The sequence below is a fragment of the Pteronotus mesoamericanus genome, unplaced genomic scaffold (genome assembly GCF_021234165.1).
Source record: "Pteronotus mesoamericanus isolate MK-2021 breed Mesoamerican mustached bat unplaced genomic scaffold, CSHL_Meso_final contig_84, whole genome shotgun sequence".
Lineage (NCBI taxonomy): Eukaryota > Metazoa > Chordata > Mammalia > Chiroptera > Mormoopidae > Pteronotus > Pteronotus mesoamericanus.
In genome coordinates, this window is record NW_026555267.1 from 1,377,953 (window position 1) to 1,394,574 (window position 16,622).

A 16,622-nucleotide genomic window follows, 5' to 3' on the forward strand; every position below is an offset into this window, starting at 1 on the left:
GGCATCCCTGGCCCCTACCCACTAGGTGCCAGTAGCACCTGATTCTCTTCCCCGTCCCCTGTCCCCCGCCCCCACCAGCTGTGACAACAAAAAATGTCTCCTGACATTGCCAAATGTCTCCTAAGGGTAAAAGTTATCCCCCATTGAAATGCACTATTCTAAAGAATCTCACTCTTGAGCGTACTGGAAAGGTGTGATTTTCAAAATCCTTGCTGGGAGGGAAGGATAGCAACCATTGTGAGACAGGGAGCCAGACCTTGCTAGATCCAGGGTCTAACTCACCATGTGGTCTCGGTCTTGGCCTGAACTGTCTCTCTCACCTTTGATGCGAAGAGAATCATCCCTGCCCTTCTGATCATGCAGAGGAAATGAAAGGATAAAAGGAGGTTAGGTCGGAGAGTTCTAGAATAAGGAATCCATATGATAAAAAAAGAAAACAAGAAGTGTATAACCATGTTTCAAGGATGAAAGAGGTGGCAAGCTGCTGGTTGTGAGGATTCTGGGTAGGAAGACAAATATGTAGGAAGATGGGGGAAGCTCTATGGCCAATGGTTCCCACTGACTACCTTTTTCTTGAAGTATAACACGTATACAGAAAAATGCATTTAGTGTATGGCTTAATAAAAGTTGGTATCCATTCTAATTGTAGATTCTAAGAATTCCAAACCCAGGAAGAAGAGCGAGGCATGAGGAAGAGGGCAGAGGTTGGCATGGAGTAAGCGAAGAGTGGGAGGAAGCGAAGGCCGGAGCCCCTGAGGACTCCCCGGTAGCAAAATGTCCCCTGACCAAGCAGGTTTAAAAAGGATCCTGTTTCCTAGAGGGATCAGGGAGGGGCAGGAGAAGAAACGGTCTCGGTGTGTGCAGGGGCACACGAGGAAGGCGACCGAGAAACCAAGTGACGTTTAAGATGACCCTGAACAGCTTGAGTCCCTCCCTGGGAATCCCAGGCCATCTTACAGGGCCAGGAGGCAGGAAGAAGAAAATTAGTGTTTTGTGGCAAAAGAGCCTCTAAATGCAAGAACTTCCCAGTAGTGAAGTTGACACAATGGAGAGCCCCCAATGAGCTGAGAATTTCCATCCCGGGATATCTTAGAAAGTGAGTGATAGATGAGCCCCTGTCTTAAAGGGTGGCCACTGGGGCAGAAAGCTGGACGAGATGACTTTAAGACTTCTTCTGACACTGAGTCTACAAAACAATCAAGGCAAGCAACCACCTAATTTCCACAAGCATTCCAGGTTGTAATTACTCAGCTATAACATGGACTGGGGGAGGGCACAAGGGTCCAGAGTCTGCTGCACATCCTGGCCTCTTCCCCCAACGTCCCCTCAGAGGGCCCGGGGTTCTGGAGAGATACCAGGCAGCAGTGATGATGCGAGAACACCCCAGTGGCTCTGGTTTTCTCCTTCACTCCTTCTCCGGGTTACGTACGTACCTGCTGCTACTACCGTGCGTTGTCCTCTCCCTTACCTGAGATACAAATGGAGCGCTCGAGGTCACAAACCCTGTCCTGGCTAAATGTCCACTCATACACCATGACTAAACTTCCTGACTACCATGGAAACCACAACTTCCATGGTCGATCTGACTTAATGAATATTAAAGTTGGTGGGGGCGGGGGGAGAGGGAGAAACGTGCTCTCAGGGTGCCTATCCGAGGGGGCTGGCTGTGTGGGAATGGGGAAAGATTGGCTGGCATTTCTCTCTGCTACGGGGAGGGAATTGTAGTGATCAATGTAAGAATGGCTTCTGAATTGTCCGATTGGGTTTGGGAATATTCCACAGTCCTCTTACTTGTAAGGACTGGAAATTTCTGCCTTGACATTCATGACACTTGAACCACTGTAGCTGCAGGATGAAGACTTGACTCACAAGCAATTAGAAAGCTGTTTAGGTTCTCCCGCCCCTCCAGGGGGGAATAAGACATTTTTCATCTCTGCCCTAAGGGAACTAATATATTCTCTCTCTCTCTCTCTCTCTTTTCTCCTCTCTCTCTCTCTCTCTCTCTTTCCCTCTCTCTCTCTCTAGCAAATTCTCACAACTTCCCCAGGGGTGGAAAAAAAATAGAAGAAGCAAAGGGTTTAGGTTTCAGAGCTCTTTCCTTTCCAGCTCCTGCTGCGCTTGTGGCTGGCATGTGGGCAGAGAGCAGGTTTCTATGGAGATAATGATAAGCAAAGATTTAAGTGCTCAGAGTAGGTAATGTCAACAAGTTTGATCATGGAAAATCTGCAATACCAATAATCTAAAGTTGACAGCACCTCTAGGACGACAGGGTGAGTCAAGACTAAAGCTGGGCCTGTCAGGTGGGCCAACACAGAGCTAACTCCCCATCCCTGTCCCTTCCCCCTGAGGTACTCACGTGGCCTCTTCAAACACGCGCACTCTCTCACAGCCTTCCGGGGGCTCCCGTTTGAAGACGTAGCTGTGATTGGGCCGAGGGGAAGAGGCAAAGGCAAGGACTGGAGATGGGCTGCCATCTTCAAGGAAGGCTGGGTGGCCTGGAGAGGGGGCTGCAAACAGAGCAAGGCTGAGGCCAGTGGCGCTGAAGGAAAGAGCCCCACCCTCAGCTCGGGCCTGAGGTAGAGGGAAGAGGCTGGGGGGCACGCTAAGGCAGGGGGCGGGCGGTTTGTCTCTACTCTACCTTAGAAGATCTTTGAGGCAGCTTACAAAAAAGCATATCCTCTTACACAGGACAAAAAAAAACCCCAAACCCAAACAAACCCAATACAGTTGAATTGATGGAGAAATCAAGTCTAATACCAATTTATATTCCCAGGAAAGAAACAGCAATTGCAACTCCAAGTCTCAGACTTAAAGGAATCCTAACTTCTGTGTCTCTGCCTTCTTCCAATACTGCACCGCCCGGCCTGCCAACATACCACAGCTTCTTCCTTTCCACAGCCTTGAAAATCTATCCCTTCTTCCAGGAAGAGCTCTTGCACTGACTCAGAGAAGCAATCTTTACTCAACCCCACTCATGGGATAAAATTCCTCTTGCTTTTCACACAGCAAATGTACTTTGCCTAGGTTGCAAATATTGACTTTATCTGTATTTATCTCACATTTATTCCTTATTACTCTATGCTCTGTTTACCTCTGTGTATTGTTAGATCATGCCCTTGGCTAGCCTACCTCATGGGGTTGCTGTGAGAAGTGAATAAGGCAATACAGGCAGCAGTGCTTTATAAGGTAAGGATCGTTACTACCGGGAGGAGGGACTCATAGCTTCTCCTGTTCATGATGCGGTAGAGCAGAGCCGAAAGTAGAGATTTGGAGTCAGAAAGCTTGGGTTTCCTTCTGGGTCAAACCAGGTGACCGTGGGCACATTCTCTTATTTTATGTCATTTACAGCCACCCTGAGACCTATTGCTGGTAATGGGTACTGTGGACACCTGAACAGACTCAAGGATTTTCCTGTCAAAATGGGGATGGGAGGGAGTGCTTCTTCGGATCACAGTGAGGATGAAATAAAAGTATAGGTGCAGGGACTTTATGTAAATTATAAATCAGAATCGATATGAAGGAGCATTATTATCACTGGTCTAATGTACGAAGTAAAGATGACGCAAAAAGATATTCTAGTTGGCTGGTAAATAAAAACGTCAGGCCTGAAACCAATTAGAGACAGAAAGGGAGTGTAGGCTCCGCTGCACCCCTGAGTAGGTCCTGCTGCCCCGGCCTCCTCAGCTTACCTTTGTCGCTGGGGATGGATGCCAGCTCCTCAGTGGTGCCCCGATGTTCGTCACGGCTGGTTGGGCCCGAAGGCTGGGGGGATGTCAGGGGCATGGAGGGGGAGCTGGAGAGGTTGCCAGGCTCCAGGAGGAGGAGGGGGTGATCACAGCTGCCACTCTGGGGGGGAGCTGGGGCGCGGTGCCCATCAGGGATGTCAAGGATCTGCCAGGGAAAGGGTGGGTGGTGACTCAGGCCTGATTCTCTGGGCCTGCAGAGCTGCGGGGACCCTCGGCCTCCCCACTTTGCCCTTGTTGTCATTCCCTATATGTAACACCCAGCGACAACAGGACACCGTTTCCTCAAGTCACTGATTTCCCGACCCCCCCAAGCCAATCTAAGGGAAAACCCCTCCTATTTCTCCCCCAGCGCTTCGATCTTTTCTCTTGCAGTACTTGCAGACTAATTTATAATGATACATTTATTTGAATGGCTTCTCAATATGGCACCCCCATCAAGCTGTAAGCCTCACGAGGGCAGGGACCAGAGGTGTGCCAGCCACTAGGACACCGTGCCACTGCAGGCCACCATAGGGCAAGTATGCAGATTATCATCATATATTAAATATCCCGCCCTCCCTGTCCCATTTGATAGTACTTGTCCCCACAGCTCCCCAAATTGTGTGCCTGTGTTTGGGTGGGTATAAAATCCTACATATACGCAAATTTAAAATCAACCAGCAAGTAAATAATAAATTCAGGGGTGTGCCCACGAGAATTATATTAATACTGCCCAACTGGCATTCCCTGATTGCACTGTGTCAGTATAAAAATGTGCCTGAGAGTGCAGAAAAGGTAGTAAACAATTCCGCCTGGGAGTGCGGCAGGGAAGGAGGCTGCACGGGGGCCCTGGGCCTGAAGGATGAAGAATGTGTGACACCAGGCAGAGAGGGAGGGAAGGAAGTGGTAACACGGGCAACGGGCTGGTTCAACCGAGCACGGGGGCGACAGTGCCAGCGCCAAGTATGCGGAACAGTGAGCCGGTGCTTCGGCTGAAGAATGACGTCTTGCTCATCCCTCCTTTCTGGGACCCTCTTCTCTGCCAGCCCCTGCTCCTTCTGTCAATTCGCCACCACAAAGCCTTTCCCAGGTGCACCCACCCCAGCTCTGCTGTAGCCACAGTCTGTGACCCCAGAGGGCAAGAGTCCCGCCCCGCAGCCCCCGCGTCCAGACTCAGCACGGCCCGCCTGTCGGCGCCCAGGCCCCACTCACCCGCAGCAGCTCCTCCTCGCCCTGCTCCTTCACAAACACCTCCTCCAGCTCTTGGTTGAGCCCTTCCAGGCTCCTGTGCAGGCAGGGGCTGAGTCGAAGGACGGGGGACCCTGAGGGGAAGCTGGGAGGAGACGCCTGAGGGGGAAGCGAATGAAGCACTCACTGAAACCAACCAAGCCCCGGCAGTTGCCAGTTCTGACTGGGGGTAACCGTCATGTCTACACAGCAACACCAAGCGAGTAAAGGAGGGGATGGGGACAGTTACTGGTTGCAATAGGTCCACTCAGGGGGCTTTTCTCCAGAAGTTAGAGCTTTGAGAGGTCTCGATGATTTTATAGGCTGCAGGAGCATCACAGCCTCATTGTACAGGGGATGAGGGTGGAGGAGAGAGAAATTCAGAACAGTAGGAAGCTCTTCCAATGTTATTCACCAAGTCGAAGTTTGCATTAAAGCTTCACCCAGGCACCCATGTGGCCACCGGGCATGCGGTTGGGCTCTGCTGCTCAACCTGAGAGGTTCTGCCCCCGCGGTCGGGGGATGGGTGGGGGGCCATGGAAGACGACAAAGGGGAGAGGTCGGGGGGTGGGGTAGGGGGGACGTACCCTCAGTGTTCCGCGCACAGCGTGGTCCCCTTGGAGTGGGGAGCCTCGCTCCTTCTCTTTCCCACTGCGGCTCAACTTTGTCCTCTGCAGCTGTAGCTTCAACTTGGTAATCTGGTGGCCCAGAGAAAGGGAGAGGAGAGGCAGGTAAAGCAAAGCAGAGGTGCACTGGGTCCCTCTTGACAGGCGTGGCTCCCGCCAGAGGTGCATGAAAATGCGTAAAAGGGAGATGGCAGTTAATGTTCCATCTCAAAATACCTCGGTGGTGCTTGTCAAAACCATGCTGATAGGTTCATCAGGCAAGCTGTGTACCTCACTGACTCGACTACTTGGTTTTTCAAATTACCATGTAGTCTATAGATGAATCAGTTTCCAAAAACTTTAAAATATGCAACACTGAAATCATTTTTTGTCTTTCACAGATTCTAAAGGCATGGAATACTACTCTCTATTAATAGAAATGGGAAATGATGTTTTTGAATTCACTCCCCACGTACATTCACAACTATCTCAAAGGCCCTGAGACCAGGAAGGATGGAAGGATTTCCCCCCATTTTAAAACAGGCTGCACTGAGCAAGGAACAAGCTCTCCAGTAGGAATATCACATTTTGTGTCAACTCCCATTTCCTGTAATAGTTATAGATCATCATCAACCCTTTTGCACTATTCTCCCTGTCACATTTGGAACCCTGGATCTACTTGCCTCAGTGGCAAATACTCAGGAGGAGCAGAGCTATTTAAACATGGGCCGAGGAAGGGCTGGGCGGAGGGGGATAAAGGAGGAAAAACTGGGACAACTGTAAAGCATAAACAACCCAATGTTTTAATTTAAAAAATAAATTAATTAAATAAATATGGGCCTAAATTAAATGGAATTCAGAGGGTAGATCTGCTGCCCACAGCCATGAAGTATATAACTACTGCCAAAAAAAAAAAGTGCTTTTAGTTTTGCTATTGGGGATCATTCAACCATGACTCCATGCTTAGTGCAAATAACTTGCTTACTCTGATAATTACAAACTTTAAATACTTTGTATTTTCCACCAGCCTGAAACACTTCGAATTTTTTCTCTGTTCTTGCAACCAAGAGGGCAGAAGCGACTCTCCCTGTAAAGGGGTGGAGGGCGACTCCTAGCAACGTGGCCACATCAGGGGCTGCCCCATGGCATGGCAGACAGAACTGGCTGGGGAGCCCTGGAATTCCAGTCTGCGGCCTCCTCTCCTCAACCTCAATGACTGGAACCCTCCTGAGAGAGAAGGAGCGCCAAAAAGCGCTGGGAGCAATAGCTATCTTCTTCTTCTTTTAAAACTGAGGCTGGATGAAGAGGTAAGTGTAACAGTCCATGCAGCTGGGGCTTCTCAGTTCCCAGGAACTCACTCCGTATCTTCCTCCAGTCTCTGAACCGCTTATCTGGATCCAACCTCAAAGTAAAGTGAGAACAATGGGGCTCCCACCCTGTGCTTGGCTGCTGAAGGGCACCAGCAGTCACGGGCCAAGCCCCTGCTGGCAGGAGGGTCTTGGCTCCAAAGGCCTGGCCACCAGGTGGCTGGGAAGCAGCTGCAAAGAAGCCATCTCATTAGGAAAAGGCTACGTGGACAAGTGGAAGTATGAGTCCACTCTGGAGCAGGTACGCCTGCGGGGCTGGGGGTAGACAAGAGGCATTGCTCAGGCCAGGAAGCCAAAGGGGGCAGTTACCTCTTTGCGGTGGTCTGTGCTGCCCCAGGACGCTGAGCGCTTGTGTGTACAGGAGCTGGCCCGCTCCCCTTCAAGCTCTTGCCAGGACAGGGGGGTCTGCAGGGAGAGGAACCCAGTGAGACAGAGCAGCTACTCAGGCAGGCTCAGGGGAAACAGATACGCCCTTCCCTGGACAGAGGCAGTGGCTCTTCAAAGTCTTCTCTGTCATCTGCTCATCAACCTCCTCAGCCCGGTCGGCCCTTGTGATTCTTTCAGGCTTCTCCACCGGCACTTCCTCTGTCCCAATCACCTTCCTCCAGGAAACCTGATGAGCCAGCAAGGCCAAGCTGCTCTTTACTCTCTCACGACTTTTATACACGGATGAGAGGTCCGGCTCTCCCGGGCGCTCTCAACAGTGAGCTCGAGCACTGCCCTCTCTGGCCCTGCCAGCTGCAGGAGGGCGCAGACGCGGGGACCCGCTGGCATCTTCGATTCTCGTTCCCTCTCTGTGCCCAGCACAGGCCCAGGTTTCTGGGAGCCTAATGAAAACCACTTACTAGACAGGACTCTGTTGAGGAATCATTAATTGGAAAAGGAGGAAAAAATGTCAACAGAGCTCCCCCTCCCTCCATCCCTGGCCGGAGCAGGAGACGGCTGTGTCAGGCAGTGCCTCAGGTTTGCTCCGTGGTCTCCCCGAGTGCACAGTCAGCGCTGGGGGCCCTCCTGGATGTGCACGGCAGGCGACGCCTTCGGAAAGGAGGGAGCCAGAATTCGGAATGCAGCCCTGACTCCTGACCCCTCTTGGCTCTATCACAGCTCCTTCTCCTGTTCTCTCGTGAGAACAGGGTCGTCAGTCTGCTGGCCTCCCTCCCCTGCTGCACAGAGACAAAGTTGGCCCAACATGGAGGCAGGGGGAGTTTGTAGACCCACTTCCTGAGCCCCCACCCAAGGGAGGAAGCTGTTGGCTCTAAGCACGAAGCAGGACAAGATCCCTCCCCACCACCAACATCCCTATTTCCATTCCAAGGGAGGGGCCCAAGGGGGAATGCGCCAGTGGAACCAGTTCCTCTCTAACTTCTTTGCACAGGCTGCCAAAACCATGAGGGCCTGGGAACCGTCTCCTCCAACAGATTGCTGACCTCCCCTGAGAGGTTGCTGCAAACAAAAAGAGGGAGGAAAAGAGAGAAAAACCCAACAACTCAACACCCAACAGCTGCTAAGAAGAGCTCAGCAGGGGCAGTGTGAGCGGGACTGTGGGAGCAGCGCGCCCTGTGCGACAGCTGCCATGGACAGGGGCCGCCGAGCGCTCGACTCCCAGGCCCTGCCTTCCCTCCGCTGCCCGCTGATCCGACAGACCTCTGCTGGGCTGTGTGACACAGCCAGGCTGGGACACACGCCCCGCCCTCCTTCCCTGAGGCTAGCCCCACAGGGCGACGATCAGAGATCCACGCCCCACAATTCCCTTCTTTAGGAAAAGAGTGGCCAGCACCCTCCAGGCCCCCACCGCAGAGCCCTCGAGGTGAAGCTGCCTCTGACAGTCTGTGGAAACCAAGCAGCTGTCTCCTTCCAAATGTCTCCATCTTTACACCGGAGCTGGCAGACAGAACCTCGAACAAGGCTGCTGCACAGACTGAGGAGTGGGGAGGGCGCCTACCTCTCCCACAGGCCCGTCGGCCCAGCAGACACCTTCCTGCCTGGGCTCCAAAGCCAACCCCAGATGGCCAGCTCTGCTGATCAAAGTGCTAAGTCCCACACTGGCCTGTGGTCCCAGGAACTACAGAGGAGAGACGACAAAGGCTGAGGGGATGAGCCCATTTCCCCTCCTCCAGGAAGATCCTGTTCTCACAGGTGGGTGGTGAGAGGCAAAAACAGCCACATTCGGGCTGCCACCAGTTCTTCTAACATCCCTGGCAAACTCTTCAACTGCCTTCTTCCTTGTGAGATATGTGAGGGGGTGGAAGGAGAAATGTAGGCTCGCGCTGGAGTTTAGAAAGGATATAAAAATTCATGGCAGCAGGGATCATCTCCTCTCAATCCATTTTACCCCCGGCTTTCTCTGCTCTGGAATAGCTTCCAGCAACTACCGCCTCCTCTGTAAACTGTGCCACCCAGGCCATCGCTTGGCCTCAGCACCCCCCGGGGCGTAGCTGCTGGAAGCAACCCTCTCACCCTCCGTCCCAGGAGCTCTCCTCTCCACCTTTGGCTCTCCGTGCTACCCAGGCAAACCCAGCTCCTTTTCCTTACTCGTGCACTCAGTGAGTAGCTACTGAATGCCAGCTGTGTGTTGGGTACTGCTCCAGGTGCTGGGGACACCACAGCGCACAAAACAACAGAACTCCTCATCCCCTGTGAGTTGAGTTTCAACCTGATGAGTACTCAAGAGAAAAATACACCAAAGAAAGGGTCTGGGAATGCTGGGGCGGGGGAGGGAGAAGGGGCACCGACATGATTTTAAATGTCCAGGAGTCTCAGTGAAAAGTCATGTCTGAAGGAAAACACGAAGGGGACGAGAGAATGGGCCACGTGCACATCTGAGGTAAGAGTGACCTAGACGTAGGGGAGAGCAAGTGCCAAGGTCCTGGAGCAGGAGCGAGCCTACTGTGCTCAAGAATGATGAGGAGGCCGGTGCAGCTGGAGCAGAGTGAGCCAGGGGTGCAGCACTAGGAGATGTCATTAGGTGTGACAGATTGAAAAACGGTCCCCCAAAGTAACATGTCTTAATCCCTGGAACATGTAAATGTTACCTTAGGTGATAAAGTTTTTGCAGATATGATTAAGGTGGAAAGATTATCTTGGGTTATCTGAGTGGCCTTAAGTGCCATTACAAGTATTCTTATGAGAGAGAGAGACATAAGGAGATTAGATACACACAGAAGAAAAGGCAATGTGACCATGGAGACAGAGACTGAAGTGACGTGGCCATAAGCCAAAGAATGCTGGCAGCCACCAGAAGCTGGAAGATGCAAGGAATGGATCTCCCAAAGAGCCTCTGGAGAAAGGGTAGCCCTTGCCAGCACCTTGATCTTGGCCCAGTGAAATGGAATTTGGACTTCTGGCCTCCAGAACTGTGAGAGAATAAATTTTTCTGTTTTGAGTCACTAAGTTTGAGGTAATTTGTTACAGCAGCTTTGGTACCTAATACACAAGGTTATGCTGTGTTTGAAGCTGTTTTTATCGTGGCCTCGAGTATTCTTAAGGTGGGCACGTGCACTGGTGTGGTCTTTGGCCCCTCCCACTGAATTGGGAGCACCAAGAGTGGGGACCAATGCCCTGCCTCTTACTTTCAGTGTCCCTGGGTGCACAGGCCCCTCTTCTCTTGGGTCCCATCAAAGAGGTCCGGGCCAAGGTCTCCCTGGAGCACAGAGAAGTCACAGCTATTGAAGGCTACCCTTCAAAGAGCGACCCTTTATGGCACAACAGGGGCCAAGCCGCACTCTGTGACAGCACTGTAAGTAGTCACTCTAGATGATCCTTTGGAAGTAGGGTAGAGCCAGAGCCCAGCACATCAAAGCCATGTTTGTCAAAGGGACTTATGCACTGGAACAGATCTGTTTGAACATCCTGGCCCGGAGGGAGCAGCTGAAGAAGAAGCGGGGCTATTTACTAGCCATGAGCGGCATCAGCCAACTTTGCAGATGATGCTTGGATTATGCAAAGCCGAATGTGGATTGGACCAAGGAAGCCTTGCCTGGATCCTGGGATCCCAGAGCAACATGTGGAAGGGTAACTGGGTGTGGGGATGGAGGGGACATTTCCAAAGAGCACCCTGATAGAACAAGAAGGCAGGGGCCAGATGGAGCTGAATAGCCCTCTCAACTACAGTCCATTTCTCTGCCCTCAACCCAGTTAAGTTTCTACCTGAACTCTGAGACGGGGAGAGTTCTGGTCGTGTTGTCTCCAGTGACGCTGGCAAAGCCCAGCTGGGCCCTGGAAACATAACCCGGGGTACCTGCACACAGCACCGGGCAGTGTGCTGCCTGGCCTAGTACAGATGGTCCAAAACTACGTGCTGAAATGGAATCAAGCAGAAAATCAGCCCCCCGGGACTCTGGCCAGGCAGAGACAGGAAAGACGCTGAGGGGGGCCTGCTGGCCAACTCTGAGAGCTCTGGCTGCAGGTGGCCAAGGCCATCATCTCTGGCCCTACAATGACTATGCAACCCTCACATTTTCCATCATGAACCCATTTTCAAACATTCTATGCTGCTGTCACACCATATGCTGAACAACTGGTCCTGTTCATCAGTTTGGAAAACAGGCGCTGTGCCCAGGCCCCCACACCCACAGAGGAAGGCCCGTGATGCGCAGGCTGAACTGCGTGTCATCACTCAATGCTGAGGCCCTGGCTTGGGAAAAGGAGGAAGACGCTACACAGCGAGGGCAAGTCCAGAATGGGAAGTCTTCCCAAACAAAGCATGCCACCGCTGCCTCTGGCCCTCAGGACACTCCACGAGGTTTGTCAAGGACTTGCGCTATTTTATTTTTTTTCCAAAGGGTAAGTGAGGCCTCGAGAAAGAGTCTGTCCTAGAGGCTTCCCCACCTCACCTGGAGCGTGCAGAGGAAGTGGGGCTGGGGGTGAGTAGAAGAGCAGGTACCCAGGGCCCCAGCTGTCTGCAGGATGAGAACAGCAGCAGGGGAACTTTGCTCAAACAGCCATTCCAGCTGTGGTGAGACCACTTCCTCCCTCCAGAAGAGTGTAAGAAGACTCAAATGCTTTGCAGAGCAAGAAGAGAGAGGGGTGACCGCAACCGGCATGTGGTGCCATCGCCGCCGGGCTCAGCCGCCAGGAGAGGCCAGCCCAAAGCACTTGGTGGCCGGTTCTGGCTTACCAGCTGACCTGGGGGAAGGGCGGTCCAGAGAGGAGAAGACATATTCAGGTTGATCTGGAGAATCCTGACAAAGTTATCCGGATGGCAGTGACTGCACAGAGGCCCTCCTCATCCTCCCTGGCTGGCCACTCTGCGGCCAGTTCCTGTTGCTCCGGAGCCCTTCCTTGTACTCGCCAAGCTGGTCTCTGGGAGACCTGGTCATCCTTCCGCCATTGCCCATCCTGCCTCAGAACATGCTGCAACTCCAGGCACTCCTTCCCCAGTTACCACATTCATACCCCCTCTCCTTCCTGGGACAGCCCACTTCCCAATCAGATCCACCCGCCTCCCTTCCTCCCCGGCCCCCAATACTCGGGTCGCCCAGCTCTCCACGTCAGAGTCTGAATCGCCTGGGGACTCCCTGTGCTATACGCTGTGCCTGCCTAGAGCTTAAAACACAGCTAAGCCAGGGAGGGCATACTAGGCCTGTTGGCAACCTGATACATTGGAGAACGGAGAGTATTTCACGCCACCTTCTGCCTTGTGAGGAAGCCGCATGAATGCTATCTAAATGGCAGGTGTTTTGTGCTCGCTGCCCAGGTCTGAAACTAGCTTGGAATGGACAGGGCCCTTGCTTGCTCTAGGGGGGTTCGGAGAACGTAGCTGAACAACGGCTCCCTGACTTCGCTGCAAAGCAGGCCCCCAGAATACCAAGGTTGATGGGATCTCCAAATGTGCACACTGGCTGCTGGTTCTGGAGGTGGAGGTCGGGGGCGAGTGAGAGGTGTAGGGGGGAAAATGTCCAAGAGCAGAAGTGAAGGCCAGCCAGATATAGTGGGTGTGTTATACTGGTGAGGCTGGAGGAGAAAGGGTAGAAGGTGGGGTAGGGTGGGAAGAGGCCCTCTCAGCTCAAAAGAATAAGGGAAACGATCTATTTTTAACAATTTGAAAGCTTTCAAGGACTTTGGTAGATCCCATCTCCCTACCTTTCCTCTACCCTTCCCCACACTCCCTTGTATCTCCCTGATGAAAAGTCTCCCTCATCTCTAGTCTCTGCTGGGTGACAGACCCTTGCTCAATAGGGAGATGCCAGGAGAGCCCCAGGGCACCACGCTGTAATCCAAGTGTAGAAGAAGGTAGCCAGCTTATGCCAGGCCAGGGACTCGAGCAGGAATTTGAACGGAGCCCAAACCCTAGAAGCAGAAAATTCCCAGAAGGCCAGGAATGAAAGATGGGCAGAGCGCATATTTTGGTTTGGATGCCTACGTTGATCAGAATTCTCCCACCTCCTGGCTGCAGCCACAATATTGACAGGTTGCTAAGAGTTCCTCGAGGGCTGGAGCCCATCCCGGGGAAAAAGGAAAGCTGCACAGCCCGGCCTTGCCAGACCCATGGAGGCGCATCGCTGACCTCTGTCTTGCCGTGGCAAGAAGCCCAGACTTGTTATATAAAAGATCTGGCCTGCAGCTGGAACCTGAGCAGCAATGCACAGCCCAGAGCCCATGCCTCTCGATGCAGCCAGCTAACATCCGAGGCCAATCCTGCCTTGAGATGACAAAGAGCATGCTACCCGAGGAGTGGGGTGGAGGCTTCCTAGAAGGCTGGCGGTGGGGAGTGACAGAGACAGGCTACATGGAAGCCTGCCGTCTGACAAAAAGGGATGCGATCATGAGCTCACACACGCGAAGCAACCTCAAGTCCTGCCCATCCAGGAGGCCCTCCTTGTCTACGTACATTATTTGGGCTAAACACTTCTCCCAAAAGAGAAAGGGTTGCGTGTGCTCCAGGCCTGTGAGGGAAAAGCATAACCTATCCTGCCTGCCCTTCTCGAAGGGTACAGGGAACAACAGTGCCCAGGGCTCCTGGGAAGTAGACCTACTCTGTTTGCCACCTGGAGTGTGCTTTCCCTTCACGTTCTAGTCTTAGGTCTAAAGAGGGCCATCGATTTCAACTGTAGTAAATTCTTATAGTTTCAAGGTAGGGTATTCCCAGGAGAATTCCCCTCCTCTGCAAAGGGCCAGACATTTGGCCCCATCTCATCCCTTGGCTGTCTGTTCACTGGCCTTCATGGGACTGGCATCCAGACTCAGAGGCCAAATCTTGTTCTCATTTCCTTATTCTTCATTTCAACATGCCAAGAACAGTACTGGGCATTCAGACATTCACTAACAACATTTGAAAATGGATCTTGTTAAAAAAATAAATAAAAGAAAGGGCCTGACGTGATGTGCTCAGAGGGGAGGTAGGGAAAAGTGAGTGAACAAAACACTTTCACATTTGGCCATTGCCCCACCAATGGGCAGGCCGACTGGGCACATACCCTCCCTCCCCGCCTCCAGCCTGTAAAGGAAGAACTGGCTTAACCAATACCCCCAGGACGCTGCTTTGCCTCTGAGCCATATCCTTCTTCCTGAGGACAACTCATTTTTTCTGAAGTTCAACAGGAATGGGTTTAAACTGCATCAAAAGGGGGAAGATTTGACTCTTAACAACCAAACTGCTAAGACTGTTAAAGTCCTGAATTGGATTTAAAAGTATCTTTGTATAATTTCATGGTTAAGATGACTTCTTGCTCAGGCTAACATGATCTTATTCAAAAACTGACAAATGGATTAGATGATCTAAGGCAATTGCTTCCAAGTTTCTGATTCTTAATGAAAAGACTGCCGTGAGGAAAAGGGGACCTAGGCTCCACAGGACTCCGATGCGTCCACTGAAATCCCAGATGGGGATGCTGGCTAGGGGTCAGCTCGCCCTCATCTCAGAGCCTCCACGCCTATTGCTCCAGTGAGATCTATCCTGGCTCAGCACACTTTTTGGCCACCTCTTCCAGCTGTCTGGGGAATACAAACTCAATTGAATTCTGGCCCCAGTTTAATTTTAGCAAGGTAAATCTCATTTTTTAAAATCCAGAATAAATTCCAAAATCAACTCTTGCTTACCCACACGTGAATATTCAAGCCAAACTGAAAAACCCAGATTGACTTCTCTCTCCAACCCACCAGGTGGAATGCAAACTCATTTTCAGGTAAGTTTACAAAGAAAATCAAGCTGGTAAACATTAGATGATGAAAAACTACATGGTGAATATGTACAGCCAAAACCCACACAAATAATTTCAAGGACTGAGAGTCGGTGAGTAGACCAAAGGCCTCCTCAGCCAGCCCCCTCCCCCATCTTATCCCTTATCCAGTTAGAAGAGAGCATTACCTGGGTGGCCTTGTCATTGGTACAGCAGGTGAACGCCCCATCCGCATCTCGTGGCCACTGGCCCAGAAGGTACGAGCTGAGGATGGTGTCCAGGGAGAATGTACGTCGGACCTGGGGTGGCTGAGGCCGACACATTGGCTTTTCTGGGGCCACCGAACATGGGACGCTGGCTGGAAGAGAGCACAGCATGCCCCTTGACATCAGCAGAGTGGAAAAAGACATGGAAGCCAACCTTCTCTCTTCCAGGAAGCCTCACCTTAGCGCCACCCCGTCACTTGTATCCACACCCTCCTGAAGGAATTTGAAGCTGCCCATAAAAGCACACGCAGTCTGTGGAGAGCTCTCCTGTCTTAACCAGCTGGCTACTATCACTGGAAACAATTTACACCATCTTACTTTAGACTGGGGTGACTTTATATACATGTCCTCCATCTTCTTCCTGTTTCTAATGGACTATAAACTGTGAACTCTGGAATTTCCATTCTGAGTTTCCTGGGAACAGGGCTGTTTCCCATCATTAGAGAGGGAACTTGAAGTGGGCAAAAACCAAGTTTTCTTCCTTGCATCTCCTGCCCTTCTTCCTCCCTCCAGTACTCACTGCAGGGCTCCTAGGCACTGCACAAATTCAGTCAACTAAAGGGGGGACCCTTTATACTTCCTTCAGGTCTGGTTAGTCCCAGGGAACCTAGGTGCCTGGGACAGATGATATAATAATGACTCTCAGTTATCCGAGACTGAGACATCAGCTTAGGGGAATATCCAAGTCTTCTTCTCAGACTTCTGACTAAATGGGACAAAAATAAAGGAATCATAAATGCATTCACTTTATTTTTACCTTGGCTAAAGCTTTCTGGGAGAAGGTAAAAGTGGAGACTGTTGATAACATGTGAGGGTTCTGGAATCATCTGTAAGTTTCAATCATCTGGGTGGGCTGTGTTTTCCATGACCACATTCAAAACACTCTACTGATTTAAGATCTGTAAGGCTCTTCCCTTTAAACAGAACAAAATGCTTTCACATCTGTACTAGCCCCTTGAAAATCCATGTGTGCATTAAGAGCAGCAAAAGGAACTGGGGGTTGTAGATATAAATAAACTTGAAGAGCTTTACATTTAAAAAGACACTAACAGGTTGGCAGTTCCTCAAAAAGTTAAACATAGAATTATCATATGATCCAGCAATTCCGCTTCTTGGTATATATACAAAGAATTGAAAACGGAGTCTCAAAGAAACATTCGTGCACTCCTGTTCATAGCAGCATTACTGACGATAGAGAGAAGGCGGAAACCCGGGTGTTCATCGACGGATGGATGGATGAACCAAATGTGGTCTATACATGCAATGAAATGTTAGTTTCAAAAAGGAATGGAATCCTGATACATGCTACAACATG

At 51.4% G+C, this 16,622-nt stretch overlaps 1 protein-coding gene across 1 annotated transcript in view; it reads right to left on the minus strand.

The window, feature by feature from the left end:
- The window catches only part of FAM117A (family with sequence similarity 117 member A), a 41,416-nt gene that overhangs the window by 1,735 nt on the left and 23,059 nt on the right, over positions 1-16,622 (minus strand). Inside the window, exons 2-7 of the mRNA XM_054585379.1 lie at positions 15,230-15,399; positions 7,234-7,329; positions 5,540-5,650; positions 4,938-5,072; positions 3,690-3,891; positions 2,357-2,507 (exon numbers count right to left, since the gene is read on the minus strand). Of these exons, the coding sequence (XP_054441354.1) occupies positions 2,357-2,507; positions 3,690-3,891; positions 4,938-5,072; positions 5,540-5,650; positions 7,234-7,329; positions 15,230-15,399 (865 nt within the window). The remainder of the gene's footprint in view (positions 1-2,356; positions 2,508-3,689; positions 3,892-4,937; positions 5,073-5,539; positions 5,651-7,233; positions 7,330-15,229; positions 15,400-16,622) is intronic.